Source organism: Tenrec ecaudatus, chromosome 4, assembly GCF_050624435.1.
Source record: "Tenrec ecaudatus isolate mTenEca1 chromosome 4, mTenEca1.hap1, whole genome shotgun sequence".
Classification (NCBI taxonomy): domain Eukaryota; kingdom Metazoa; phylum Chordata; class Mammalia; order Afrosoricida; family Tenrecidae; genus Tenrec; species Tenrec ecaudatus.
Genome location: NC_134533.1, coordinates 144,405,229 through 144,433,226, shown reverse-complemented (window position 1 = coordinate 144,433,226; position 27,998 = coordinate 144,405,229). Strand labels below are relative to the sequence as shown.

Here is a 27,998-nt window from a genome sequence, read left to right as displayed (position 1 = left end):
GTGCGCCTGTGACATTTTGTTTCCTGCTCAAGGGAAATGCTGCAGAAACTCCAAAAATACTAAACAAAAACCACTCTATGAAGTACTATGACCAAAACCCTACAGCAACAACACAAGGACCTAAAACCAACATACAAGACAATTCCTCCCCAACACACACACACACACACACACACACACACACACACACACACACACACAGCAACACCCAAAGCAAGGAAATAGCACAGGAGAAACAAAGAAAGTAAACAGAACACACACACATATAAAGTAAGATGACAGTTACACATACATACATATAAACAATTTCACTGAATGTGAATGGACTAAATACACCAGTAAAGACAAAGCCAGATAGTAGCCTAATGGATAGGAAAACAAAATCTGTGATGAAGAAAGCTGATGGTGCCCGGCTATCAAAAGAATACAGTGTCTGGGGTCTTAAAGACTTGAAGGTGAACAGTGGCCATCTAGCTCAGAAGCAACAAAGCCCACATGGAAGAAGCACACCAGCCTGTGTGATCACGAGGTGCCAAAGGGATCAGATATCAGGCATCAAAGAACAAAAATTCATATCATTGTGTGCTCACCTCCCTGATATGATCGCTGAAGACAAATGGGTGCATAAGCAAATGTGGCGAAGAAAGCTGATGGTGCCCAGCAATCAAAATATGTAGCATTTGGGGTCTTAAAGGCTTGAAGGTAAATAAGCGACCATCTAGCTCAGAAGCAACAAAGCCCACTTGGAAGAAGCACACCAGCCTGTGTGATCACGAGGTGTTGAAGGGATCAGGTATCAGGCATCATCAGAACAAAAAAATCTTATCATAGTGAATGAGGGTGGTGGTGCAGAGTGGAGACCCAGAGCCCATCTGTAGGCCACTGGACATCACCTTACAGAAGGGTCGTGGGGAGGAGACAAGACAGTCAGGGTGCAACATAGCAATGATGAAACATACAACTTTCCTCTACTCCCTAAATGTTTCCTACTCACCCACTATCATGATCCCAATTCTACCTTACAAATCTGGCTTGGCCAGAGGATATACACTGGTACAGATAGGAACTGGAAATATAGGGAATCCATGGCGGATGATCCCTTCAGGACAAGTGGTGTGAGTGGCGATACTGGGAAGGTGGAGGGAGCGTGGGATGGAAAGGGGGAACCGATTACAAGGACCCACATGTGACCTCTTCCCTGGGGGATGAACAACAGAAGAGTGGGTGAGGGGAGACGTTGGACCAGGCAAGATATGACAAAATAATAATTTATAAATTATCAAGAGTTCATGAGGGAGGGGGGGCGGAGAGGGAGGGGAAAATGAGCTGATGCAAGGGGCTTAGTTGGAGAGCAAATGTTTTGAGAATAATTATGGCAATGAATGTACAAATATGCGTAACACAATTGATGTATGTATGGATTGTGATAAGAGTTGTATGAGGCCCTAATAAAACAATTAAAAAAAATCCATTAATATGTTGCCTACAAGAACACACCTACCAAAAAAAAAAAAAAGAACACACCTACCATACAAACAAAGACATGAACAGAATAAAAATCAGGCTAGACAAAAGCATCCCAAGTGAGCAGCAGTCAAAAGAAAGCAGGGGTAGCAGTATTAATCGCGCAGAAGATAGACCTCCAAGCAGATAACATCATCAGAGATAAGAGCGGACACTACATAATGTTAAAGTAAGGGGACCAGACTTTAACCTTGGTAAGCGGGACACCAGCGCGACACCAGCGCGACACCACTGATCAAACTCATATCCTGGCGAAATAGCCACATGGCAGCTGAAAACCGTGTACCCTAGCTTGTCGTGCATTCTTTCCAAAAATCAGCACTTTTTAAAATGGTGCAGGACACGGGAAAATTGTTAAAAATTGGGACTGTCCTGCCACAAGTGGGACGTCTGGTCACCTTATGTTAAAGGGAACAATAGCTCAGGAAGCCATATGTATAATAAACATGCACCAATGAAAGGCCCTCAAAGTATGTCAAACACATACTCAAAGAATTGAAAAAGGATATAGACACAGCAACAATAACAGGAGACTTCTATACACCACTCTCAAGGAAGGACTAAAGGTCAAGAAAAAAATTTGATAAAGGACACAGAAAAACTCAGTAACATGATCATTAAAAACGACTTCACAGACATGTACAGAATGCTCCATCCAACAAAACAATGGTATATGTTCTTCTCCAACAACGCACATAGAACATTCTCAAGAATAGACCATATGCTAGGCTACAAATCATGCTTCAGTAAATTAAAATTTTTTTTTGAGATGCTCCATCAATCTTCTCAGAGAACAAAACTGTAAAATTAGAAATCATCAATAAAAGAACAGAAATATAAAGACAAGCACATGGAGATCGAACAAGGCTTGAAGATAAACAAGCAGCCATCTAGCTCAGAGGCAACAAAGCCCACATGGAAGAACACACCAGCCTGTGTGATCACAAGGTGTCGAAGGGATCGGGGATCAGGCAGCAAAGAACAAAGAAATATCATTGTGAATGAGGGGAGTGCGGAGTGGAGACCAAAAGTCTATCTGTAGTGAACTGGACATTCCCTTATAGAAGGATCACAGGTTGCAGTTTAACAACAATCAAACGAGCCAGTCAGGGTGCAGTGTAACAACAATGAAACATACAACTTTCCTCTAGTTCCTAAATGCTTCCTCTCCCCACCCCCCACTATCATGATCCCAATTCTACTTGGCAAGTCTGGCTAGACCAGAGCATACACACTGGTACAGATAGGAACTAGAAACACAGGAAATCCAGGACAGATGAACCCCCCAAGATTGATTTTGAGAATAGCGATACCAGTAGGGTAAGGGGAAGAAATGAGGAACCGATCACAAGGATCTACATATAACCCCCTCTCTGGGGGACAGACAACAGGGAAGTGGGTGAAGGGAGACGTTGGACAATGTAAGACATGACACAATAATAATTTATAAATTATCAAGGGTTCGTGAGGGAAGGGGGTGGGAAGGGAGGGGGAAAATGAGGAGCTTATACCAAAGGTTCAAGTAGAAAGAAAATGATAAGAGAATGATGATGGCAACAAATGTACAGATGTGCTTGACACAGTGGATGTGTGTATAGATTGTGATAGAGTCATATGAGCCTCCAATAAAATGATTGGAAAAAAACACCTAAAAGAATGAGACAGAAATAACAAGAAGCTATTTAATAAAGATAAACAGAAATCCGTGAAGAAGGGAATAGTAAAATAGTTGGTATAATTAAGGAGTCCTGGTGGCCAAGTTCTTTGGACCGTTAACTTCAAGGTCAGCATCTCAAACTCACCAGCTGCTCGGCAGGTGATTAATGAGGCTTTCCCTCCTGTAAAGAGTTCCAGTCTCCGAAATGCACAGGGCAGTTCTCTGCCCTACGAGGTTGCGGTGAGTCTGAAGCATCTCAATGGCAGTGTGTGTTTTCGTTTATAATGAAATAGAGCAAGCAGCCTCTAGCTGACTGAATCGGGGAAAATGTTAGCATGAACGCAAAGTAAACGTGAGAATAACCATTGAAGTGGAAATTTAGACTCAGAAAGGACTAAGTTGGTCAGTTTCCTAGGAGAAAACAATTCTATCAGAGATTAATCCCACCAGAGGCAAAAAGCTTAAAGAGACCAAATTCCTTGGAAACAACTGCTTCACGCATACAAATCACAAAGCCATGATGTTGTGAACAGAAATTCTATGAACACTTAAAAGACAAAATAGTCCTAGGCTATATCAATTATTATACCGCATGGAAATTGGAACAAGCAATAACAAAATTCATAAAACTTTCAAATGCTTAAAAAATTTATTAGTCACTTTATTGGGGCTCTTACAGATATTAAATCACGAACGATAAATCAGTTATATCAAGGGAACTTGATAGATATTGCCATCATTTTCAAAACATTTTCTTTCTTTTGGAGCCCTTTGATATAAGCTCCTCTTTATTTCCTCCCACCCCCACCCTACCACCCTCATAAACCCTTAATAAATTATATATTATTATATATTTTTCATATATTACAGCATCAGTGTATCCTTTTACCCACATTTCTGTTATTCATGTAACCCCATCAAGGAGAGTTATACATTGCTCTCAGTTCCCCTTTCCCACTCTGCATCCCCATTCCTTCACGTGCCCTCATGGATTCATTACTCCCATTACTGTTTCTGAGGATTTTTTCTCTCCTGGATTCCATGTGTCCAAAGCTCTTATCTGTACCCATGTGCACACACCAGTCTAGCAGGATTTGTGAGGTAGAACTGGTGCTGTGAGAGTGAGGAGCATTAAAGAACTAGAGGTATATGATGTGTGTTCTGTTGGTGCTATACTGCATAATGCTTTTTAAAATATTGTTTTATTCGGAGCTCACACAACTCTTATCATAATCCGTACATACAGTTGTGTAAAGCACATTTGTACATCCACTGCTCGCATCATTCTCAAAACATTTGCTCTCCACCTAAGCCCCTGGCATCAGCTCGTCATTTCCCCCCTCCCTCCCACTCCTCCCTCCCTCATGAACCCTTGATAATGTATAAATTATTATTTTGTCATATATTGCCCTATCCAACGTCTCCCTTCACCCACTTTTCTGTTGTCCATCCCACAGGGAGGAGGTTATATGTAGATCCTTGTAATCGGTTCCCCCTTTCAAACCCACCCTCCCTCCACCCTCCCAGTATTGCCACTCTCACCACTGCCTCTGAAGGGATCATCCACCCTGGATTCCCTGTGTTTCCAGTTCCTATCTGTACCAGTGTACATGCTCTGGTCTATCCAGATTTGTAAGGTAGAATTGGGATCATGATAGTGGCCGGGGTGGAGTGGGTAGGGGTAGCATATAGGAACTAGAGGAAAGTTGTATTTTTCATCATTGTTACATCGCACCCTGACTGGCTAGTCTCCTCCCCGAGACCCTTCTCTAAGGAGATGTCCAGTGACCTACATCTTTGGGTTTCTTGGCTGCTGCTTCCATGAATGTTGATTGTGGATCCAGTAAAATGCAATTAGACAACTTCCATCTTTTCTCTGTTTATCGTGATGAGCAGTGGTGGGAATTTGGGTTTTTGTTACATTGGGGTGCAATCCATTACTGAGGTTCACAGTCCCTGACTTTCATGAACAAATGACCTCAAGCCCTCTTTGTTTTCAGCAAGCAAGGTAGTGTCATCTGCATGTCAGGATTGTTACTAAGTGTTCTGCTCCAGACACTGTATTATTTGCACAGTCCAGGTGTATCAGATTGAGGGGACTGACTCTCCAAGTCTGGAACAGGCCCTTAGGAGCAACGCTGTGACTGTGCATCACAAGGCTCCTTGTCCCTGGGTCAGGACTGAGACATTTTCCAGTGAGTATGTGGGGGAATCCTTCTAGTAATGGGAAAAGCTCCATGGAGCTTTTGTTGTTTGCGTTTTTCCCACTAGGCGAGCATCATTCCGCAAGGTCAGACTGCTAATCCAGCTTTCTATTTAGAGAATCTGAAAAGATTGCGTGACCATGTGCAACAAAAAGGTCTGATTTGTGGCATTCGGGAGACTCCAAATGCACTAAATCGACATTTCACCTGTTTTGAAACAAGAAAACTATGTTCAACATCACAACAGTTTCTGTGGCATTTTTCCTGAGCAGGAAACAAAGTTTCACAGCCGCACACTGTTTTCTTAAACCGACCATCACAAAAAACGAGGTTTGAGCAACATTGCTTTTATGAAAAAATTCAATGTGACCAGAGAGACTTTCCAGGCAACGCCACTGGGTACACTACAAGGGAGTTAGTTGCTCGATGCTCGCCTGGTGAGAAAAATGAGTAATAAGAAAGCCCTGCTCTGCCCAGTGCACTCCAGGGTCTGTTTTTTTTGTCCCTCTCATATAAATATACGTTGATGCCGAGGTGTATTATCTCCACAGATACTGAAAGTCTTTAAGAAACTCTAGAACTTCTGGCCCATGGACCATAAAAAGCCTGCAACAATCAATGACACCAGCTAACACTGCATGACTTACCAAAGAGAAGCAGTTCTCGTCATCACGTTAGAGATGAGTTAATTAAATGCTGAACTGTTATGGCCCATAATGATTTTATAGATATCTAAATGGCCTTTGGCAGAAAAATGGCCCTGCTCTAGAAGATAGGAATTGTTGGATACTTTCTTTTTTTATGGATTTTTTTTTGATATGAAAATAATTTAGTATTGACCTTCTCCAAAACCAAGATCTTATTTAATATGATCACTTTATGGGTATTTCTGTTACACAAAAGAACAAGATGAGCATGCCAGTTATCTCCATTGCCACTAAACATTATACAGGAGCTAATTAGCTAAGTTGGACGAGAAGAATCAATTAGAAGCAGAAACCTTGTAGTGTGTGGCGCTGCCAGCTTTACCTAAGGCCCTAGGATGTCCTTGGAGAATGAGTTGGGTTAGATGTGTTGCTGTGGTGTGTGTAATTTTACTCTTTACTTGTCTTTGTCATTTTGAACTCAGAAGTAAATTTGTTCCTGCAGGTTGTTGATGAGCGAGAATTTTTTGAGATCATGCCCAGTTATGCAAAGAACATCATTGTTGGTTTTGCAAGAATGAATGGAAGGACCGTTGGGATAGTTGGCAACCAGCCCAAGGTGGCCTCAGGTAGGAGGAATCGAGAGGGAATTGGGGGCATGTCGTTACTTAGACATACAGCCTGTGACCAGATAAAACACCTCAAAATAAGCATTCTTATACATTTATTTTCTTTTTAATATTTAAATGACTCTTTTATACTTCCTTGTTTTAAGGACTTATGAATAACTTACTGCCTTAGCTTTCAAGGTCTTTAGTTCTTGTTTTGTTTTTCTCGTTCCATGAGTTAATTCACATCAAGCAGAATCATACAATTGCTACCACAATCAGTTTACAAATATTATTTTTCTTCCTGGATTCCTTGACATCATCTTTCTTTACACCCACCTGTCTGCCCCCTCCCCCCGTTCCTTGCTTGCTAACACTGTACCTGCCCCCGTCTCCTCCCCAAACCCATATTCTACTTGCTGTCCCTATAGGTTTATCAATTCTGGGTTTCATGAACCAAAACACAGAAAAACATAACACAGCTTCATGCGGGTGATCTCTAGTGATGTAACACCTCGAGATACATCCTAATATAAACAAAAGTACAGAAAATGTTGAAAACCAGATCAGGTCCAGCATGCATCATAGGATAGATCAACTGACAAAGTTTTAACTGTTTAAGTTAGATTTATACCTTTGATATTCTATACTCATCTCTAATGCACTTTGTTTGGTAATCACGCTTAGTCTTGATGAAATCTTTGATACATGAGTGTTTTATTTTCAGGAGATCCCAATAATCTATTTTGTCTTCTGCTGTGTGTGTGTATTTACTTATATTTGATAGTGTATTTATGCTATGTATTAGGGTCCCCAAATTTGGTTTTGTTTTTCATTGATGATCTTTATAATTCTAGGGTTCACATTGAGTTCTTTAATCTGTCTTGAGCGTGTTTTTGTATATAGGTATATAGGTTCTGTTTCATTCTTCAATAGAAATTTTAATGTTTGCAGCACCATTTGTTGGAGATACCATTTTTTCCCCATTTAGTGTGGTTCTACACCTCCTCAAAATCTTGTTGTCTGTCAATGGATGGATTTCTTTTTTTTTAAAATCATTTTATTGGGGGCTCATACAACTCTTATCACAATCCATACATACATCCATTGTGTCAAGCACATTTGTATGTTTGTTGCCATTATCTTTCTCAAAACATTTTCTTTCTACTTGAGCCCCTGGTATCAGCTCCTCATTTTTCCCCTCCCTCCCCACTTCCCCCTCCCTCATGAACCCTTTATAATTTATAAATTATTATTATTTTGTCATGTCTTACACCGCCCGATGTCTCCCTTCACCCACTTGTCTGTTGTCCATCCCCCAGGGAAGAGGTCACATGTAGATCCTTGTGATCAGTTCCCCCTTTCTACCCCACCTTCTCTCTACCCTCGTGGTATCGCCACTCTCACCACTGGTCCTGAAGGGATCATCTGTCCTGAATTCCTTGTGTTTCTAGTTCCTGTCTGTACCAGTGTACATCCTCTGGTCTAGCTGGATTTGTAAGGTCGAATTGGGATCATGATAGAGGTGAGTAGGAAGCATTTAGCAACTAGAGGAAAGTTTTCTGTTACATCATAGTTATATTGCACCCTGACTGGCTCGTCTCCTCCCTGAGGCCCTCCTGTAAGGGGATGTCCAATTGTCTACAGATGAGCGTTGGGTCCCTACTCCGCACTTCACCTCATTCACAGTGATAGGATTTTTTGTTCTTTGATGTCTGCTACCTGATCCCTTCGACACCTCGTGATCACACAGGCTGGGTGCTTCTTCCATGTGGGCTTTGTTTTTTCTCAACTGACCCCCTTAAGGAGCCCTAGTGATACTGTGGGCATGGTGCTGTGAGATTGGGAGTTCAGATCCACTAGCTGCTCCGTGAGAGAAAGATGAGCTAGTCCGTTCTATAAAGATTTACAGTTTCAGAACCCCCTAGTTAGTCACAATGAATTGGGATTCATTAGATGGCAGTGAGTATGTGGGTTCCCCCCCACACCCGACCTGGCTAGAAGACGCTCTAGTGGCGCAGTGGGATAGCGTTGCGCTGCCAACTGCAAGGAGAGAGATGAGACTGTCTGCTCCCGTGAAAGTAGCAACCCCGCCTAGGGCTGCCATGAGTCAGAATTGCTCCCATGGAAGTGGAGCCAGTTGACACTGGTGCCCTTCAAGACACTGCCCTGCGCCGTCGGTTCCGCCACTCAGTGACTCAGGTATTTGATGATGTCTAAGAAGCTTTCCTAGCTCTGCCTTCTCTATGTTCCATCACCTCCATGGATTTGCAGCAAAGCTTAAATAAGCATATGTAAATATCTTTTATAAAACGAATACATATTCATGAGTGTATTCCCACTCTCCTTCCCACATCTGTTTAGCTTTTGTTTCTATACAAGCATCTACTCAAAGATTCCAACTGTTTCAGAATGGCGTTTTTATTTTCCTCTGTTGCCTTTCAGGCTTGCAAACCTCCCAGTGCTACCGTGATTTTTTCCTCAAGCCCCCTTCCTATTGTACATAGCCTTCACCTTCACCTTCACCCATGTTAACATTTGTTTATCCTCTAGAACAGTAGTTCTCAACCTTCTTAATGCCACGACCCTTTAATACAGTTCCTCATGTTGTAGTGACCCCCCCCAACCATAAAATTGTTTTCGCTGCTACTTTATAACTGTAATTTTGCTACTGTTATGAATTGGGCGACCCCTGTGAAACAGTCATTCGACCCCCAAAGGGGTCGCGACCCACAGATTGAGAACCTCTGCTCTAGGCCATGACTTTCCTTCCCACCGCCGACAATTTACAAAGAATGTTTCTTTTAGTTTGAAGGTCTTTTCTTGACTTTTATAACAGCAATTACTTACAGTTTGCCATTTTGTAATTGACTGATTTCACTCAGCCCAATATTCTCCAGGTTTTTCCATGTATGTTCTTTTTTAAAAATCATTTTATTGGGTGCTCATACAACTCTTATCACCATCCATACATCCATCAATTGTGTCAAGCACATCTGTACATTCATTGCCCTCATCATTCTCAGAACATTTGCTCTCCACTCCCTGTATGTTCTGAGGTGTTTTACAGATTCATCAGTATTCTTTAACATTTGGTGGTGTTCCTTTTATGTGTTTTTGTATGGACCAGGCTGATTGTCCTTCCCTGGCGGGTATTAGTTAGTTTCCATCGTTTTGCTACTGTGACTAGCACCGCAGTGCACACGGTGGGGATGTGTACATGCGTTTGTGCTTCAGCTCTGTTTCCTCAGGGTCTGGCAACAGTCAGGATGTGGCCAGTCCCTTTTAGAGGGCGTGACATACCGCGTCCCCGTGCTTGCCCCGTGCACTGTCCCACCAGTTTCTCCCCGCTTTTGCCAGCATATGTTGTTTTCTTCTCTATTGCACTTTGCTGTTAAGGCTGGGGTAAGTGATGAGTTGTTTGGATTTGTGTCTCTCAAATGACTAATGATTGCAAGCATTTCTTCGTATGTGTGTTGGCTGCCTGAACGCCCTCTTTGGTGAAATGGCTGTTCATGTCCCCTGCCCATTTTTCGTTGGATTATTATTATGTTTGTTGTTGAAGTGTTGAAGCTTTCTATAAAGTTTAGATTGGTTCCTCGTCCAATGTGTCGTTGACAAACTTTCTTTTTCCTATCTAGGCGTTCCCTTTTTGCTCCATTGCTGATTTATTTTTAAAGATCATTTTATTGGGGGCTCTTACAACTCTTATAACATTTCCATATATCAATTGTGTACATATTTGTACATATGTTGCCACCATTATTTTCTCTTTGAGCCTATAGCATCAGCTTATCTTTTTACCCATCCTCTGCCCTCCCACCCTCGTGACTCCTTGATAAATTATAAATTATTTTAATTTTCATATTTTACACTGACTGCTGGCTCCCTTCCTCTGTGATTTCTTCTCCCTTTCTCTCCCCACTTTCCCCCTATCCTCCTGGTATCCCTACTCCCATTTCTGTTCCTGAGGGGTTTATCTGACATGGATTTCATGTGTTGTGAGCACTTACCTGTACCGGTATACATGTTCTGGCCATGATAGTGGGGGGTGAGGAAGCCTCAAGGAACCTGAGGAATATTGTGTGTTTTATCGGTGCTTTACTTTATCCTGATTGACTCATCTCTTCTTTGTGATCTTTCTATGAGAGGATACCCATTGTCTACAGATGGGTTTTGGGTCTCTGCTCTGACCCCCCCTTGTTCTTAACAATATTTTTGTTTATTTGTTTGTTTTGGGTCTTCTAATACCTGTTACCTGATCCCATCGACACCTCATGATTACATCGGCTAGTTTGCTTCTTTGTGTGGGCTTTGTTGTTTCTCAGCTAGAAGGTCGCTTGTTTATCTTCAAGCCTTTAAGACTCTTGTATCTTTTGCTAGCCGGGCACCATCAGCTTTCTTCATCACATTTCCTTATGCACCCATTTTGTCTTCAGCGATCATGTCGGGAAGGTGAGCATCACAGAATGCCTGATTAATTAGAACAAAGTGTTCTTGCATTGAGGCCCAATGTCCATCTGCTACCTTAATACTTAACATATAAATATATGTATATAGATCTATTTCCCTATCATTATATATAAATACATTAATATACGCACATCCCTATATTTAGATGTCTATAAATGTCCTTTGCCTCCTAGTTCTTTCCTCTATTTCCTTTTACTTTCCTCTTGTCCCACTATCATGTTTGGCTTTCATTCGTGTTTCAGTTACATTGCCCGTGATTAAGCCCCCACCAGGCATCCTTTGGCCTTCTTGCATCGATTTTAGAACACTTGTTGTTCCTTTGTCACTGTGATTGTTGACACCCCCTTTCCTTTCTCCCTCCTCCACTCTCCCGTGTGCTCCTCTCCACCCCCTACCCTGAATCACCTTTCCCATTGTTTTCTCCTCTGGGTTGCTTACTCTGCCTATCTTATCTAGATAGACTTGCAGAGACAACAATAAGTGTAAAAACAAGACAAAGCAAAACAAAACAAAAAAAAAGAAGACAAAACAACAACAAACTATCAAAAACCAATGACAAAAAAAGAAAAACCTATAATAGTTCCTGGTCTGTTTGTTGATCTTTAGGAATGTTTTCCAGTTGAGTCTGATGGGGTGCTATGCTCTGGCCCCAAAGTCTCTTTTTGGTATTCCCGAGGGATTTTATTGCTTTATTCCCCTTGTTGCTCTGTTGCACGCCCTTAGTGTTTTGCCCTGGAGTGATGGGGTCAGATCGGACACAATTCCTGCACTGTCTCCAGTGTTGTCCCTGTAGCGTTATGGGTCAGTGAGGAAGGTCGTGTTTGTGTCTCATTGTGGGACTGGCCCTATGGTCCTCTCTGTGCATTGGCTGCTCTGAGCAGAGCTATCATCCTTGGGACTTGGTGGATCAGGATGTGTTCTACTCTTTCTCCTTCCTTCTTTGTTTGCTCCTGTGTGTTCTGATCAGACGAGCCCTTCTCCCCACCCTGTAGCTTCAGTGCTGTGCTTTGAAGTGTATTCTTCTGGGGGCGGGGTCCACATAGTTGGGATTGGAGCCCACCCGGCAGACCTGTCTGTTGATTCCCTGGTACATGCCGGTATGTTATATTCACGCTTCACGTCTTGGTGCATGGGGTTGAAGCCTGGTCTCTCTCCCTGTCTGCTGAAGGCATAAACAGTATTCTCCCCTTGGGTGGCTCAGTGCTGTTTCCCTTTCTTATTTAGCATCCTATTTAGTTGGCTTCCATATGTATTCCTGGGTTGAGTTTGGCCCCTGCCAGGTACCTGGACCTCACCCAGGCATGTTTGCAGTACATGCAGACAGTAGCACCCCAGCTATGGACACAGCAGCTTTTCTCCTACGCCCCTTTTACATTTTTTAAGTTTGTTGCAGTGGACTCATATTGTACTTGTTCTTTTGTGCTTAGCTTACTTTGCTTAGCATCATCTCCTCCTGTGGTTCCCATGCGGCCATGTGCTTGTTGTTTACATCTCTTCCTCTTTTCCTTTCTTAGATTTGCCAGTAGTTTGTTGATTTAATTATATCTTTAAAGAATCAAATTCTAGTCTGTTGATCCATTGAACTGTTTTTCTCTTCTTTGTTCCATTTATTTCTGTTTTCATCTGTATTGTGACTTTCCTTCTGGTGGCTGTAGGCTTATTTTTGGTTCATGTGCTAATTTTAGAAGATGTTGATTGAAGGTGTTCTTTTTTGTCTCCCTTTTTCTGCGCTGTTTGGTGCAATAAATTACCGCTGAGCATTGCTTTTGCTGTGGCCCAAAGGCTTTGAGATGTTGTGTTTTTAATCCTCCCTTGATTCAAAGAATGTTGTAATATCATTTTTAATTTATTCTTATTGTCTAGTAATTTTAAGAAGGATGTTATTAGATTTCCATGTACTTGATTTTTTTTCCTCTTGATCGTCTTATTGCCGATTTCTAATTTTACAAATTTTGTGTGTGATTTGAGAACATACTTTGCAGTATATCGCTCTTTTTTTAGTTTTTGATACTAGCTGAGACTTACTGTATGGTCTGTTCTGGAGAATGGTTCGTGTGCATTGGGAAAGAATATATATTATTCTATCATGTGTATCTATGAGGTAAAGTTGGTTGACTGTGTAGCTTTTCTGTTTTTGCTGAGTTTCTATCTAGTTCTATCCATCAAAAGTAGGGTATTAAAATTTACTATAGGTATCTATTCCTCTCTTTTATTGTGTAAGAATTTGGTTATTATATTTTGAGGGTCATTAACTATGTATATATATATACATACATATATACACACACACACATATACTTACTACTGGTACCATATGTACTAGTGTATAAGCCAAGTTTTCCAGCACATTTTTAATGCAGTTTTTGTGGTAAAATTAGGTGCTTGGAATGGTGTTTGGGTCTTCAGCTGGCCCCCTTTTGTTGCTCTTGTTGTTAGGTTCCAGCCCACAGCAACCGTGTGCACGACAGAATGAAGCGTGCACTGTCCTGTGCAGGCACTGTCAGTCCATCTAGTTGCGATCCATGCTCCTCTTCACTGCACCTCCTCTTAACCAAACATCATGTCGTTCTCCAGGACGAGGCTTTCTTGACAACATGTCCAAAGTTTCTAAGATGAAGTCTTGCCATCCTGACTTCTAAGGGCACTCTGACCTTGCTTCTTCCAATACAGGTCAGTTTGTCCTTTTAGCAGTCCGTGTTACTTTCAGTGTTCTAATCCAGCACCACAATCTAAACGCACCGCTTCTTCGACAGTCTTCCTTATTCCATGTCCAATTTTCACACACGTATGAGGCCATGGAAATTACGATGGCTTGGGTCAGGCACATCTTTGTCCTCAAAGTAACATCCTTGCTCTTCAGTACTCTGAAGAGGTCTTGAGCAGCAGACTTACCTCATGCAACTCATCTTTCGACCTCTTGACTGGTGCTTCTATTTGCACTTGGATTGTGGATCCAAGCAAGACAAAATCCATGACAACTTCAACCTTTTCTCCAAGTAGCAAGATGTTCAGTTGTGAGGATTTTGGTCTTCTTTACATTGAGTTGGAATCTACACTGAGGCCTGCAATCCTGGATCTTCACCTGCAAGTGCTTTACTCCCTCCTCACTTTCAGCAGTGTGCAAGATCGTGGCATCTGCATTTCCTCTAATGCTGATGTTATTCTTCATGGGATCCGGCTTCTCTGATTATCTGCTCAGCACACCGATTCAACAAGTATGGGGAGAGGATATAACCCTGACACACACCTTTCCTGATTTTAAACCATGCCGTATCATTCCCTTGCTTGCTTCACACAACTGTCTCTTGATTCATGTACAAGTTCCACATGAGCATGGTGATAGTTTTTTTCGTGCCAACAGGGCAGCTGTAAGCAGATACGGGTGGAGTTTACCCTGTCAATCAGGTCACAGCTTGATGACCTCTTTTGGATGTGTGACCAAGACAAATGGCTCTTCAAAGCCAGCCTCTACCTCTCTCTTCCTGGTGTTTGGACCAGCACGGTACCTGATCTAGCTCCCTTACCTCATCATGTGTGCTGTGCTACCTGTGGGCCAAGCCAACCCATGGACCTCTGTGCACTGTGTTGGTGTGCTGTGCTGTTCTGTGCCATGGTGCTGCCTGACCTTGCCATGTCTATTGCCTGCAAACTGGTTCCGCTCATCTTAGCCCCACTCCAGAGAGTGGTGCTTCTTCACAGTGCTACACCGCGAGTGTACCCCATGACCTGCTTTGCTGCACTGCACTGTTGGCCTCTGCTTCACCTCACTGCTTCATCTTCCTAAGGGCCACTTCCTTGGCTTTGGCTTAGTGGCCACATTAGTTGGAAGGTCATATTAACTGTCCAATGAAAGTGGGTTGGACTGACACATCTGTACTGCTGTGTGGACTAATTTGCTATTATATTACTTTCCATTATATAGACTTATCCTTTGTGTGTGTGTGTGTGTGTGTGTGTGTGTGTGTGTGTGTGTGGCATATACTTGTGCATAAGCTGTTTTTCAGCACATTTCAAAAAATTCATTTTATTGGGGGTTCGTACAACTCTTATCACACTCCATCCATTGTGTCAAGCACATATGTACATTTGTTGTCCTCATCATTCTCAAGGCATTTGCTTTCTACCTGAGCCCTTGGTATCAGCTCCTCATTTTTCCCCTTCCTTCTCCCTCCTCCCTCATGAACTCTTGATAATTTATAAATTATTATTATTTTGTCATATCTTACACTGTCCGACATCTTCCTTCACTCACTTTTCTGTTGTCCATCCCTCAGGGAGGGAGTTATATGTAGATCTTTGTAATCAGTTCCACCTTTCTACCCCACCCTCCCTCCACCGTCCCAGTTTCGCCACTTTCAGCACTGGTCCTGAACGGATCATCTGTCATAGATTCCCTGTGTTTCCAGTTGCTATCTGTACCAGTGTACATCCTCTAGTTTAGCCAGATTTGTAAGGTAGAATTGGGATCATGATAGTGGCGTGGAGGAAGCATTTAAGAACTAGAGGAAAGTTATGTTTCATCATTGCTACAATGCACCCTGACTGACTCGTCTCCTCCCTATAACCCTTTTATAAGGGGATGTCCCGTTGCCTACAGATGGGCTTTGGGTCCCCAATCTGCACTCCCTCTCATTCACAGTGATATGACTTTGTGTTCTTTGATGCCTGATACCTGATCCCTTCGACACCTCGTGGTCATACAGGCTGATGTGCTTCTTCCATGTGGGCTTTGTTGCTTCTGAGCTAGATGGCTACTTTTTTACCTACAAGCCTTTAAGACCCCAGACGCTATATTTTTTGATAGCCGGGCACCATCAGCTTTCTTCACCACATTTTAAGCACATTATACTCAAGTATATATGGTATGTATATATATATATATATATATTCATAAGTGTCCTCGTCTTGCTTCTCTAGAGAACAAGCCCAATGAAGTGTTTTGGAATTCCCATTCTCATGACTATCCACAGCTTGTTTTTATCCACACAGTCATTAAAACACAAGGAAACATCTTTCTTGTTTTCTTGGCTTACATTCAAGTTTCATTTGACATCAGCAAAGATATACCTTGTTCCACATCCTCTTCTGAATCCAGCCAGAACTTCTGGTTTCCTGTCAATGTATTGCTGCCATTGTTGTTGCATGATCCTTGGCAAAATTTTACCTGTGTGGTGTGTCAATCTGGGTTCAAGTTGAGAAACAAATCCAGAGACATTCATATATGTGTGAAAGAGAACTTTATATCAAGAAGCAATTATGAATCAATAAAACATCCCCGCCCAGTCCAGATCAAGTCCATAAGTTCAATATTAGCCCATAAGTCTGATAAGCAGCACATGCAATGATAGTGAATACAGGCAGATCACCAAGCAGTGGTGGATCCAGTGGCAGTGGAAGCATCTCAAACCTGGTGCGGGTTTCCACTGGCTCCTCCAGCTCCAGGGCTCTGGCTGTCACCAGCATGGCTCCATGTGGTTTATCAACAGCAGTGTCTTCAGAAAGACTGTGTGGTCCTCTTCCCTGGAGAAAAGGAGGAAGTTCCCAGAATCCTCCTGGTGGGTGTTACCTTGTGACCTGATCAATAGGCTAAACTCTACCACTTCACTCAAGCTAACAGATTATGTAACTGCCACATGCGTGATATTGGTGTTGCCGTTGTATAGTTTGAGAATTCTTTTGGGTTACCTTTATGAGGAATGGACACAGATATGAATCTCTTTTAGACTGGGCCAAGTTCCTGTCTTCTCTATTTCCCGGCATAAACAAGTGAGTGCTTGAAGCTAATATATTTATATTTTTAATTCTCTGCTTTTAGCCAATTGGCCTTTTACATATTATGTAAAGCCTTCTCTGTCTCTTTATGCTGGGTTTTGTGTGAAAACCTATTTTTATCGGAAAATAATATTGCCACTCCTCCTTTTGGTTGCCTTTAACTTGACATCTTTTCCCCATTCTTTGATTTTCAGTCTATTTTTTTTTGTGTTTGTCTCTAAGGTGTGTCTTTTATAGACATCTTATTGATGGCTCCTTTTTTCTTGTCCACTTAGAGAGGACATTTGTACTTGGTATATTTAAACCACTTAGATTCTGTGTAATTGGTGATAAGTATGAATTCATTGCACTAATTTTCCCGTGTGCATACGTTTTTTTTAATGGTAGTTGTGGCTTTTTATGAACTTAATTTTGTGCTTAGTTTAGTTGGTGGGTTTTTTTTACACTTTGTTTATTGCTTTTATTTTAGTATTTACTAGAGCTTTATGATTTTCATCTTTTTTGTTTTCATGAGCTCTGTTAATACTCTTTGATATTAATTCTCTATTTTACTAATACCTTCCCCAGTTTCATGTAGACTTTTCAATCTTGATTTTTTTTTCTTCATTTGAAACTTCTAAAACTACAGTATTTCTTCTATTAACTTGTAATTATTTTTGTTAAAAATTGATCTCTCCACACGGAAGAAGCACACCAGCCTGTGTCATCATGAGGTGTCAATGGGATCAGGTATCAGGTAGCAAAATCTCCCAAACAAACAACTAGATCAAAGTGAATGAGGGGGGCTTGGAGTGGAGACCCATAGCTCATCTGTAAACAATTGGATATCCCCCCACAGAAAGGTTATAAAGAGGGGATGATTCAACCAAGTATAGTATAACACTGACAAATCACACATCATTACTCTAGTTCCTGAATACTTCCCCCCTCCCCCTGCCCCCACTACCATGACCCAGTTCTACCTTACAAATCTGCTAGACTGGAGTATACACATTGGTACAGATAAGAGCTCACAACACATGGAATTCAGGACAGATAACCCCCTCAGGTACAGTAGTGGGAGTAGCCAAATCATAAGGGGTAGGGGTATGGTAAGTGAGGGGGAAGGGTGAGAAAGGGGGAACCTATCACAAGATTGGATATATAGTGCCCCCCAAAGGGCATGAATAACAGAAGTGTGGGTGAAGGGAGACAACAGACAGTGTAAAATATGAAATAATAATAACAATATATAATTGATCAAGGATTCATGAAGATGGGAGGGTGGGGGAAGGAGGGGAAAAAAGAGTTTATACCAAGGGCTCAAATAGAAAGAAAATGTTTTGGAAATGATGATGCAACATATGTACAAATATGCTAGATTCAATTGATGTATGGAATAAATGATTTAAAAACAAACAAACAAAACTTTCAGATCTCTTAGATGTAATAATTATCTTAAGTGAAAATTAACTTCCAAAGTAAAGATGCCCAAATAAAGCACTAAGAAAAAAATAGATCTTTCTGATTCCATATTTTAAGTCTTACATTGTTTTAAAGGAATAATGGTGGTGGCAGTGTATAGTCCTGGCACCTTCGGATGTTAAGCCATGTGGTATCATTGTTCTGTTAAAACAGCTTCTTCTTGGTCTCTGCGTAGGTTTTGCAGGATTGCAATGGAGTGTTTGGAATTCCCATTCTTTACAGTGTTATCTATAGTTTGTTATTATTCATGCTGTCGAATGCCTTTATATAGTCAACAAAACACAACTCTTTGGTATTGTCTGCTTTCAGTCAAGATCCATATAAGGTTAGCAATTATTTCTGTCATTCTTTGTCTTCTGAATCCAGCTTAAATTTCTGGTACCTGAAAATTGGATAACTCCTCACAGAGGGTTCCAAGGAAGAGTCCAGCCTGCCAGGGTGCAGCCTAGCACTAAGGAAACATACATCATTCCTCTAATTCTTTACTGCTTCCTCTCCCCCACCATCATGACTCCAGTTCTACCGTACAAATCTGGCTAAACCAAAGCATATACATTCATACAGATAAGAGCTCTGGGCACACAGAATCCAGGACAGATAAAACCCTCAGACACAGTAATGGGAATAGCGATATAATGAGGGTAGGCGGAAGGAGGAGGAGGAGAAAGAGGGACTCGATCACAGTGATCAATATATTATACCCCTTCCCCAGTGGGATGAGCAACAGAAACATGGGTGAAGGGAGACAGCAGTTGGTGCAAGATATGAAACTAATAAGAATATATAATTTGATGCCTGGTAACTGATCCCTTTGGGACCACTCGATCACACAGGCTGGTGTGTTCTTCCATGTGGACTTTGTTGCTTCTGAGCTAGATGGCCGCTTGTTTATCTTCAAGCCTTTAAGACCCCAGTCACTATCTCTTTTGATAGCCGGGCACCATCAGCTTTCTTCACCACATTTACTTGTTCACCCACTTTGGCTCCAGCCGTTGTGTCGGGAGAGTGAGCATCATAGAGTTCCAATTTAATAAAAGAAGGTATTCATGCATTGAGGGAGTGTTTGAGTAGAGGCCCAAGGTCCTTCCGCCACCTTAATACTTGACCTATAAATATAGACACATAGATCTACTTCCCCATCCTCCTATATATATTTGCATGTACATGTCTTTGTCTAGACCTCCATGAATGCCCTTTGACTCCTAGCTCTTTCCTCCATCTCCCTTGACCTTCCTCCTGCCCTACTACCATGCTTCATCGCCACCTGGGCTAGAGTATACCTCTTCTCTAAGCAACCTTACCCTTGATCATTTCCCACCAGGCCTGCCACTCCCCCTTCTCTACCATTTGGGGTCCCATGTTTTTCCCTTGTCCCTGGGTTTGTTAACACCACTTCCTTACCCCCCCACCCCAAGTCCCCCCGGAACTGTCGGTCCCGTTGTTTTTCATCCAGATAGTTCATCCAGCCTGTTACCAGGCATCAAAGAACAAAAAATCATATAATTGACTGCACACCTCCATGATAGGATCGCTGAAGACAAATAGGTGCACAAGCAAATGTGGTGAAGAAAGCTGATGGTGCCCGGCTATCAAAAGAGATAGTGTCTGGGGTCTTAAAGGCTTGAAGGTGAACAAGCGGCCATCTCGCTCAGAAGCAAATAAGCCCACATGGAAGAAGCACACCGGCCAGTGCGATCACGAGGTGCCCAAGGGACCAGATATAAGGCATCATGCAAAAAAAAAAAGATATAAGTGTGTGTATGTATGTGTATATATGTGTATATGTATATATGTATGTATATATATATATATATATTATATTAAATGAAGGGGGAAGTGCAGAGTGGAGACCCAAGGCCCAAGTGTCGGCCAATGGAGATCCCCTCATAGAGGGGTTTAGGAGAGGAGATGGGTTAATTAGGGTGTGAGGTAGTATCGATGAAGAACACAGCTTTCCCCCAGATCCTGGATGCTTCCTCCCCCCAACTACCATGATCCGAATTCTACCTTGCAGGGCTGAATAGGACAGAGGCTGTACACTGGTACATATGAGGGTTGGAGGTACAGGGAATCCAGGGTGGATGATACCTTCAGGACCAAGGGTGTGAGGGACGATGCTGGGAGAGTGGAGGGTGAGTGGGTTGGAAAGGGGGAACTGATAACAAGGATCCACATGTGACCTCTTCCCTGGGAGAGGGACAGCAGAGAAGGGGGGAAGGGAGACTCCGGATAGGGCAAGATATGACAAAATAATGAGGTATAAATTACCAAGGGCATATGAGGGAGGGGGGAAAGGGGAGGGAGGGGGGAAAAATAAAGAGGACCTGATGCAAGGGGCTTAAGTGGAGAGCAAATGCCTTGAGAATGATTGGGGCAGGGAATGTATGGATGTGCTTTATACAATTAATGTATGTATATGTATGGATTGTGGTAAGAGTTGTTTGAGTCCCTAATAAAATGTAAAAGAAGAAAAGAGAAAAAAATGATTAGGGCAAAGACTGTACAGATGTGCTTTATACAATTGATGTATGTATATGTATGAACTTTGAAAAGAATTGTATCAGCCCCAATAAATTGTTAAAATAAAAAAAATTAAAAAACAAACAAACAAAAAAAACCAAATATACAAATGTGCTTGACACAATGGTTATATGTATAGATTATGATAAAAGTTGTACAAGCCCCCAATAAAATTATTAAAAAAAAAAGAATATGTAATTTATTAAGGGTTCATCAGGGTGGGAGGGGGGGTGGGAGGGAAAAAAGAGTTGATACCAAGGGCTCAAGTGGAAAGAAAATGCTTTGAAAATGATGGTGGTAGCATGTGCACAAATATGACTGATACAATTGATATGTGGGTTGTTGTAAGAGGCCCCAATAAAATGATTTTTAAGAAAACCTACAAGGCAGCACTAATCTCTTTAAAAAAATTTTTTTTCCAGATACCTTCCCGTCTATGAAATGTTGTAGCTATTTTAAAAATTAACTGCTACAAACTTTACTTGCATGTGGTTTAATGATATTGTTTAATAATTTCAGCATTCTTTTGGGATACCATTCACTGGAAGTTACACATACTGAGCTTCCCTAGGCAGTCTCTTCTGTAGCTGTCTTCCAGATATTTGGCATAGACTAATGAATGCTTCCTGAGCCACATTTTCTTGTTGAAACATTTCAATTGATATTCAATTTCTAGTGCCTTGTTTTTTGCTAATGCCTTTAGGCAGGTTGAACTTCTTTCTTTTTTTTTTTTTTAACATTTTATTAGGGGCTCATACAACTCTTATCACAATCCATACATATACATACATCAATTGTATAAAGCACATCCATACATTCCCTGCCCCAATCATTCTCAAAGCATTTGCTCTCCACTTAAGCCCTTTGCATCAGGTCCTCTTTTTTTTCCCCCTCCCTCCCTGCTCCCCCCTTCCTCATGTGCCCTTGGTAATTTATACATAGTTATTTTGTCATGTCTTGCCCTATCCAGAGTCTCCCTTCCCCCCCTTCTCTGCCGTCCATCTCCCAGGGAGGAGATCACATATGGATCCTTGTAATCAGTTCCCCCTTTCCAACCCACTCACTCTCCACTCTCGAGGTAGTACCGATGAAGAGCACAGCTTTCCCCCAGATCCTGGATGCTTCCTCCCCCCAAACTACCATGATCCGAATTCTACCTTGCAGGACTGGATAGGGCAGAGGTTGTTCCCTGGTGCATATGAGGGCTGGAGGCACAGGGAATCTAGGGTGGATGATACCTTCAGGAACTTCTTTCTTTAAGAGAATTTTAACCAATTCTTTTTTGCACAATTCTGTGTGTTTCTTCTAACTTCTTTTGATACTTCTGCCATTTAGTGTTTCCTTAGGGGCCTTCAATATTGCAGTTCAAGGCTTGATTTTCATTTTTTTCTTCAATTCTTTCTTCTTGAGATATGTTGCATGTAAAGGTTTGTTTTACTTTGGATCCTTGTATGTCTAGGTTGGATTCTAGTTCATGTTGTCATGTATGTTAAGCGCAGCTTGTTATCTACTGCTGTTAGTTCTCTGTCTAAAGAGCTCCTCTTGGTATTTTTTGTAAGGTTGGTCTGGTTTTTACAAATTCCTGTAATTTCTGTTTATCTGGACATACCCTAATTTAGTTGTTGTATTTGAGTGACGTAAGTCTTTATGAATCAGAATTGACGCCATGGCAGGAAGTTTGGATTTGGTTTATAGCATTCTTGGTTGGAGATATTTTTCTTTTAGATTTTTATACATGCCATCCCATTGCCTTCTTGTGTGGTTTCTGCTGAGAAATCAGAGCTTCATATTATTAGTTCCCCCTTGTTGGTGCCTTTTTGTATCTTGTTGATTGCTCTCAGGATTCTTTATTTTTGATTTTAGAAATTTGATTTATGTTATGGGGATTTTCTTTTGGGACCTTTATTTCCTGTGGTTTGTTCTGCTCCAAGAATGCATAACTTCTTGTCTTAAATCATGTAAGGGAAACTTGCTTTATGCTTGTTTTACTTTCTGTTTTCGAATCCCTGTCATCTGAAATTACTTATCTTGAATGTGTACCACCTAAGTCTTAGTCTTCTTTGGATTTTTGTTTTTTCTTTTTTAAAAAAGTATTCCTCTAGCAGTGTGTTAGACAGGGTTCTCCAGAGAATCAAAACCAGATTGCTAATAATTATATATATATATTTATATAGATAGATATATAACATAAGAAATGAACATTTAAATTATAAAGCAGTACAAATCGCTCAGTGCAACTCACTCCCGTGAGACAGTTGTGAGACACAGGCAGTCCTTCAAGTCTTGAGGGCCGCCAGGTAGTCCTCTGTAGAGAAAATTCTGGCTATCCGGGCACAGGCAGCAAACAGCAAGGCAGGTTACCAATAGTCAGCCAGGTCACCAACAGCTCAAGAGATTAAATTCCAATTGTGTGGTGAAGCAGGTCTTGAAGGAACCTCAAATTACAGAGACCCAGTCCACAGGTTAGGTGTCTCACAGATCATGTAGCTTGCAAATTGAGGCACAGAACCATCAAGGCAGCCGCACACTGGTCCAATGATCAAAGAGTGAGAGACAAGAAAGGCGAGGCTCGCTGAGTCATTTATCTGCCCTTGAATTAATCCCACATGTGTTTATTGGCCAGGCTGACACAATATACTAACTACCTCAAGCAGTGTAATATTAACAGGTTTATCTTTAAGATTACTAATTAGACCTTCCATTTGTTCAATTCTGCTCCTTTGTTTTTCCAATACTGTCTGTCTGAAATCTTACTATTTACATGAATTTTTATTTACCTAATTTTTCATTATCTTGTCAGTTTGTTGTTTTACTGTTTTTTGAATTTTTCTGAATTTTATTTTGTCTTTCCATGGTTTTGCCTGTTTCTCTAAATCCATGAACCTGTCTATCTTTCGTTCTTTTGAATTCTTTATCAGGTAGTTCCAGTATTTTTTCTTTCTGAGAAAGATCTTCTGGCTTTGTGTATTGATACTTTGTCTGAACACTCTGTCATTGTTTTTTTTAATTTAAACTTGATAATGAAAATTTATTATCATGATCCAAAATTGGATAAATATTTGTAAAATAGATTTTTCCCTCCCTCCTGAACCCTTGATAATTTATAAATTATTATTGTTTTATCGTATCTTACATCATCCGACGTCTCCCTCACCCACTTCTCCGCTGTCCATCCCCCTGGGAATAGGTTATATGTAGATCTTGTCATCTGTTCCCCCTTTCTCCCTCACCTTCCCTCCACCCTCCCAATATCGCTACTCTCATCACTGGTCCTGAGGGGTTCATCTGTCCTGGATTCCCTGTATTTCCAGTTCTTATCTGTGCCAGTGTATATCCTCTGGTTCAGCTGGATATGTAAGGCAAAATTGGGATCATGATAGTAGGGGGGCGGGGGAGGAAGCATTCAAGAACTAGAGGAAAATTGTATATCATCATTGCTACACTGCACTCTGGCTGGTTCATCTCCTCCACACAGCCCTTCTGCAAGGGGATGTTCAATTTCCCCCAGATGGGTACTTGGGTTCCCCACTCAGCACTTTCCCTCATTCACAGTGCTATGATTTTTATTTTGGTCTTTGATGCCTGATACCTGATCCCTTTGACACCTTGTCATATCATAGGCTGGTGTGCTTCTTCCATGTGGGTTTTGTTGTCTCAGTTAGATGGCCCCTTGTTTATCTTCCAGCGTATAGGACCCCAGATTCTATTTATTTTGACAGCTGGGCATCATCAGCTTTCTTCACGGCATTTGCTTATGCACCCACTTTGTCTTCAACGTTTGTGTCGGGGTAGGCTAGTGTGCTTCTTCCATGTAGGCTTTGTTGTTTCTTCGCTAGATAGCTGCCTGTTTATCTTCAAGCCTTTAAGACCCCAGATGTTATATCATTTGATAGCTGGGCACCATCAGCTTTTTTCACCACTTTTGCTTATGCACCCACTTTGTCCTCAGCTATTGAGTTGGGACAGACTGGTGTGCTTCTTCCATGTAGGTTTTGTCTCTCAGCTAGATGGTTGCTTATTTATCTTGAAGTCTTTAAGACTTCAGGTGCGATATCTTTTGGTAGCTGGGCAGCATCAGCTTTCTTCACATTTTCTTGTGCACCCATTATCTTAAGCGATCGTGCCAGGAAAGTGAGCATCTCAGACTGTTGAATTGTTAGAACAGAGTGTTCTTGTGTTGAGGGAGTTCTTGTGCAGGGGCCCACTGTCCATCTGTTTTCTTAACCCTCATCTGTCATTGTTTCTTCATGTGAACTGGAATTGCCTCTTGTTTTAGAGACATTGTGGGTTTGTTTATTTGTATTTAATTTACTGTTATATGTTGATAAACATAGCCGTTCACCACTTGTGTATTAGTGGGTGAAAGAAAAGTGTTTGACTGTGTGTACAGTCTTTTTTTTCTGTGTGAATAATAGCACTAAAGAGCCCCTTTGGCTGGTGTTTATTTGTTTATTTTTGTGTTTTGGCTGTTATGGTTCGGATAGTGTAGGAGTGGGTAGTGGCCCTTGACCAGCTGCAGGCGGTGCAGATGAGTCTGGGTCATGTGGGCACAGTTATTGTCTCCTGTTGGATGGGTAAAGAAAAAGAAAGCATTCAAAAATGAAATAATTAAAACAAACAAACAAATAAAAATGAAATAATTCAGTTTATAATTATATATTAAGGAAACAGGAGAAATGTAGTAATTGTAGCAAGAAAAATCATTTAATAGCTATAAAGAATAAAGTAAAAAATAAGGAAAGTGAAAACATACAGTAGAGAAAAAGCAAACAAATACAAAATGTAGTACTAGGGAGGGTAGGACAGGAGAATAAAAGTGACTGGTGAAGAGAAAAACTAAGAGTCAATAAAAGCAGGGAAAGGATAAAAGAAACAGAAGAATGAAAAAAAGAAAGCCAAGGAATAATGGATAGAATAACAAGGAAGGAAAAGGCTGGTTGAGAGTCCAGCTAAGTTGAGACAGTTTGGGGAGGACACAGTTCAGTCTAGCCGACCCTGTGCCCCTGCATGGGTAATGAAGAAAACAGCCAGTGGTAAGGCCAATCATGGGCCTTTCTCTGAGTGCTCCCTGTTGTACCGAGATGAAGAAACCATTTTTCTTTCTTTTTGAGAAAAATCATTTTATTGGTGGCTCATACAACTCTTATCACACTCCATACATTGTATGTCAAGCACATTTGTACATTTGTTGCCCTCATCATTCTCAAAACATTTGTTTTCTACTTAAGCCCTTGGTATCAGGTCCTCATTTTCCCCCCTCCCACCCTCCTCCCTCATGAAGCCTTGATAATTTATGAATTATTATCTTGTCGTGTCTTACTGTCTGATGTCTTCATCCACTTCCCTGTTGTCCATCCCCCAGGGAGGAGGTTATATGTAGATCCTTATAATTGGTTCCCCCTTTCCGTCCCACCTTCCCTCCACCCTCCGGTATCGCCACACTCTCACCACTGGTCCTGAAGAGATCATCTGTGCTGGATTCCCTGTTTCCAGTTCCTATCTGTTCCAATGTACATCCTCTGGTCTAGCCAGATTTGTAAGGTAGATTTGGGATGATGGGGGTGGGGGGTGGGGAGAGGAAGCATTTAGGAACTAGAGGAAAGTTGTATGTTTCATTGTTTTATATTGTACCCTGACTGGCTTGCCTTCTCCCTACAACCTTTCTGTAAGGGGATGTCCAGTTGCCTACAGATGGGCTTTGGGTCCCTAGTCTGTACTCCCCTCATTTATAGTGATATGATTTTTTGTTCTTTGATGCCTGAAAATTCATCCCTTCAGCACCTTGTGATCGCACAGGCTGGTGTGCTTCTTCCATGTGGGTTTTGTTGCTTCTCAGCTAGATGGCCACTTGTTTACCTTCAAGCCTTTAAGATCCCAGATGCTACAGAAGAAACCATTTTTCATTGGTTCTTGAGAACAGTTTATCTTTCAATTTCTAGGGTGCTTGGACATTAATTCATCTGTGAAAGGGGCTCGTTTTGTCCGGTTCTGTGATGCTTTCAACATTCCACTCATCACTTTTGTCGATGTCCCTGGATTTCTTCCTGGTGAGTCTTTGAAATGGGGAGCAGCATAGGGTGATCTGCCCAATATGATACCTACTTTAGGTGGAGATCTTCCTGCAGATTTTATTAAGAATTTGTGACTCCTCCATGTGCTGGGTTTCCAGGAAGCAGGGCTATGTGAGTGGTGTTCATGCCCTGGTTCTTCAGGGTGGCAAGAGAAGACCTCAATCATAACTGAAGGAGGATGGACAGACAACCCCCATGGAACTTTTGTGGGTATTTATAACTCTTCCTTGTGACCTAGGCACAGCACAGGAATATGGGGGCATCATCAGGCATGGTGCTAAGCTACTCTACGCATTTGCTGAAGCAACTGTCCCCAAGGTCACAATCATCACCAGAAAGGTAAGAAACGCAGTTTTGAGACACTGGAGCTCTGTCGTCCTGGAACATGCCATGGTTACAGGTCTGGAAGGAGTTTCACTAAGGCTAGAACAGCAGTATTCAACCTGTGGGTCACGACTCCTTTGTGGGTCAAATGACCCTTTCACAGGGGTCACCCAATTTATAACAGTAACAAAATTACAGTTACAAAGTAACAACGACAATAATCTTAAGGTTGGGGTTATGCTCTAGCTTACATCTCAAAATAACATTCCAAGCTTGTCCACATGTCCATAATCTTTTTATCTCGAGGAGGAACAGAAAGAAACCGAGGGAAAAAATCAGAAAAAGCAGTAAGGTTCACTGTGGATGACCTTGGTTATCCTCACACATTTTCTGAACTTGCTCCCTAGTGTGTAGACATTGGGCCTTCCACAGCTCAAGAGGACGGTTCTTATTCTTTGTTCCCATTTCTTGACTTCTTTGAATTTCTTGGGGACAGAAACTGGTTGTTTTTGGCTCTGATATGTAGAATGTATTTCTTGTGTAGGCCTATGGAGGTGCCTATGATGTCATGAGCTCCAAACACCTTTGTGGTGACACCAACTATGCCTGGCCCACAGCAGAGATTGCAGTCATGGGAGCAAAGGTGAGGACCTCCGGCTTTCTACTTCCTTAGGCCCAGGGACTGTACTCTCCTGGTAGGAGCTTAACATGCAGTTGGGAAATTTTAGCGGCCAGAT

General features: G+C 41.6%; 1 protein-coding gene across 2 annotated transcripts in view; it reads left to right on the top strand.

The window, feature by feature from the left end:
* The window catches only part of PCCB (propionyl-CoA carboxylase subunit beta), a 110,080-nt gene that overhangs the window by 79,611 nt on the left and 2,471 nt on the right, over positions 1-27,998 (top strand). For both annotated transcript variants that reach the window (XM_075546880.1, XM_075546881.1), the window contains exons 10-13: positions 6,535-6,658; positions 26,806-26,913; positions 27,176-27,276; positions 27,806-27,904. In XM_075546880.1, coding sequence (XP_075402995.1) covers positions 6,535-6,658; positions 26,806-26,913; positions 27,176-27,276; positions 27,806-27,904 — 432 coding nt within the window. The remainder of the gene's footprint in view (positions 1-6,534; positions 6,659-26,805; positions 26,914-27,175; positions 27,277-27,805; positions 27,905-27,998) is intronic.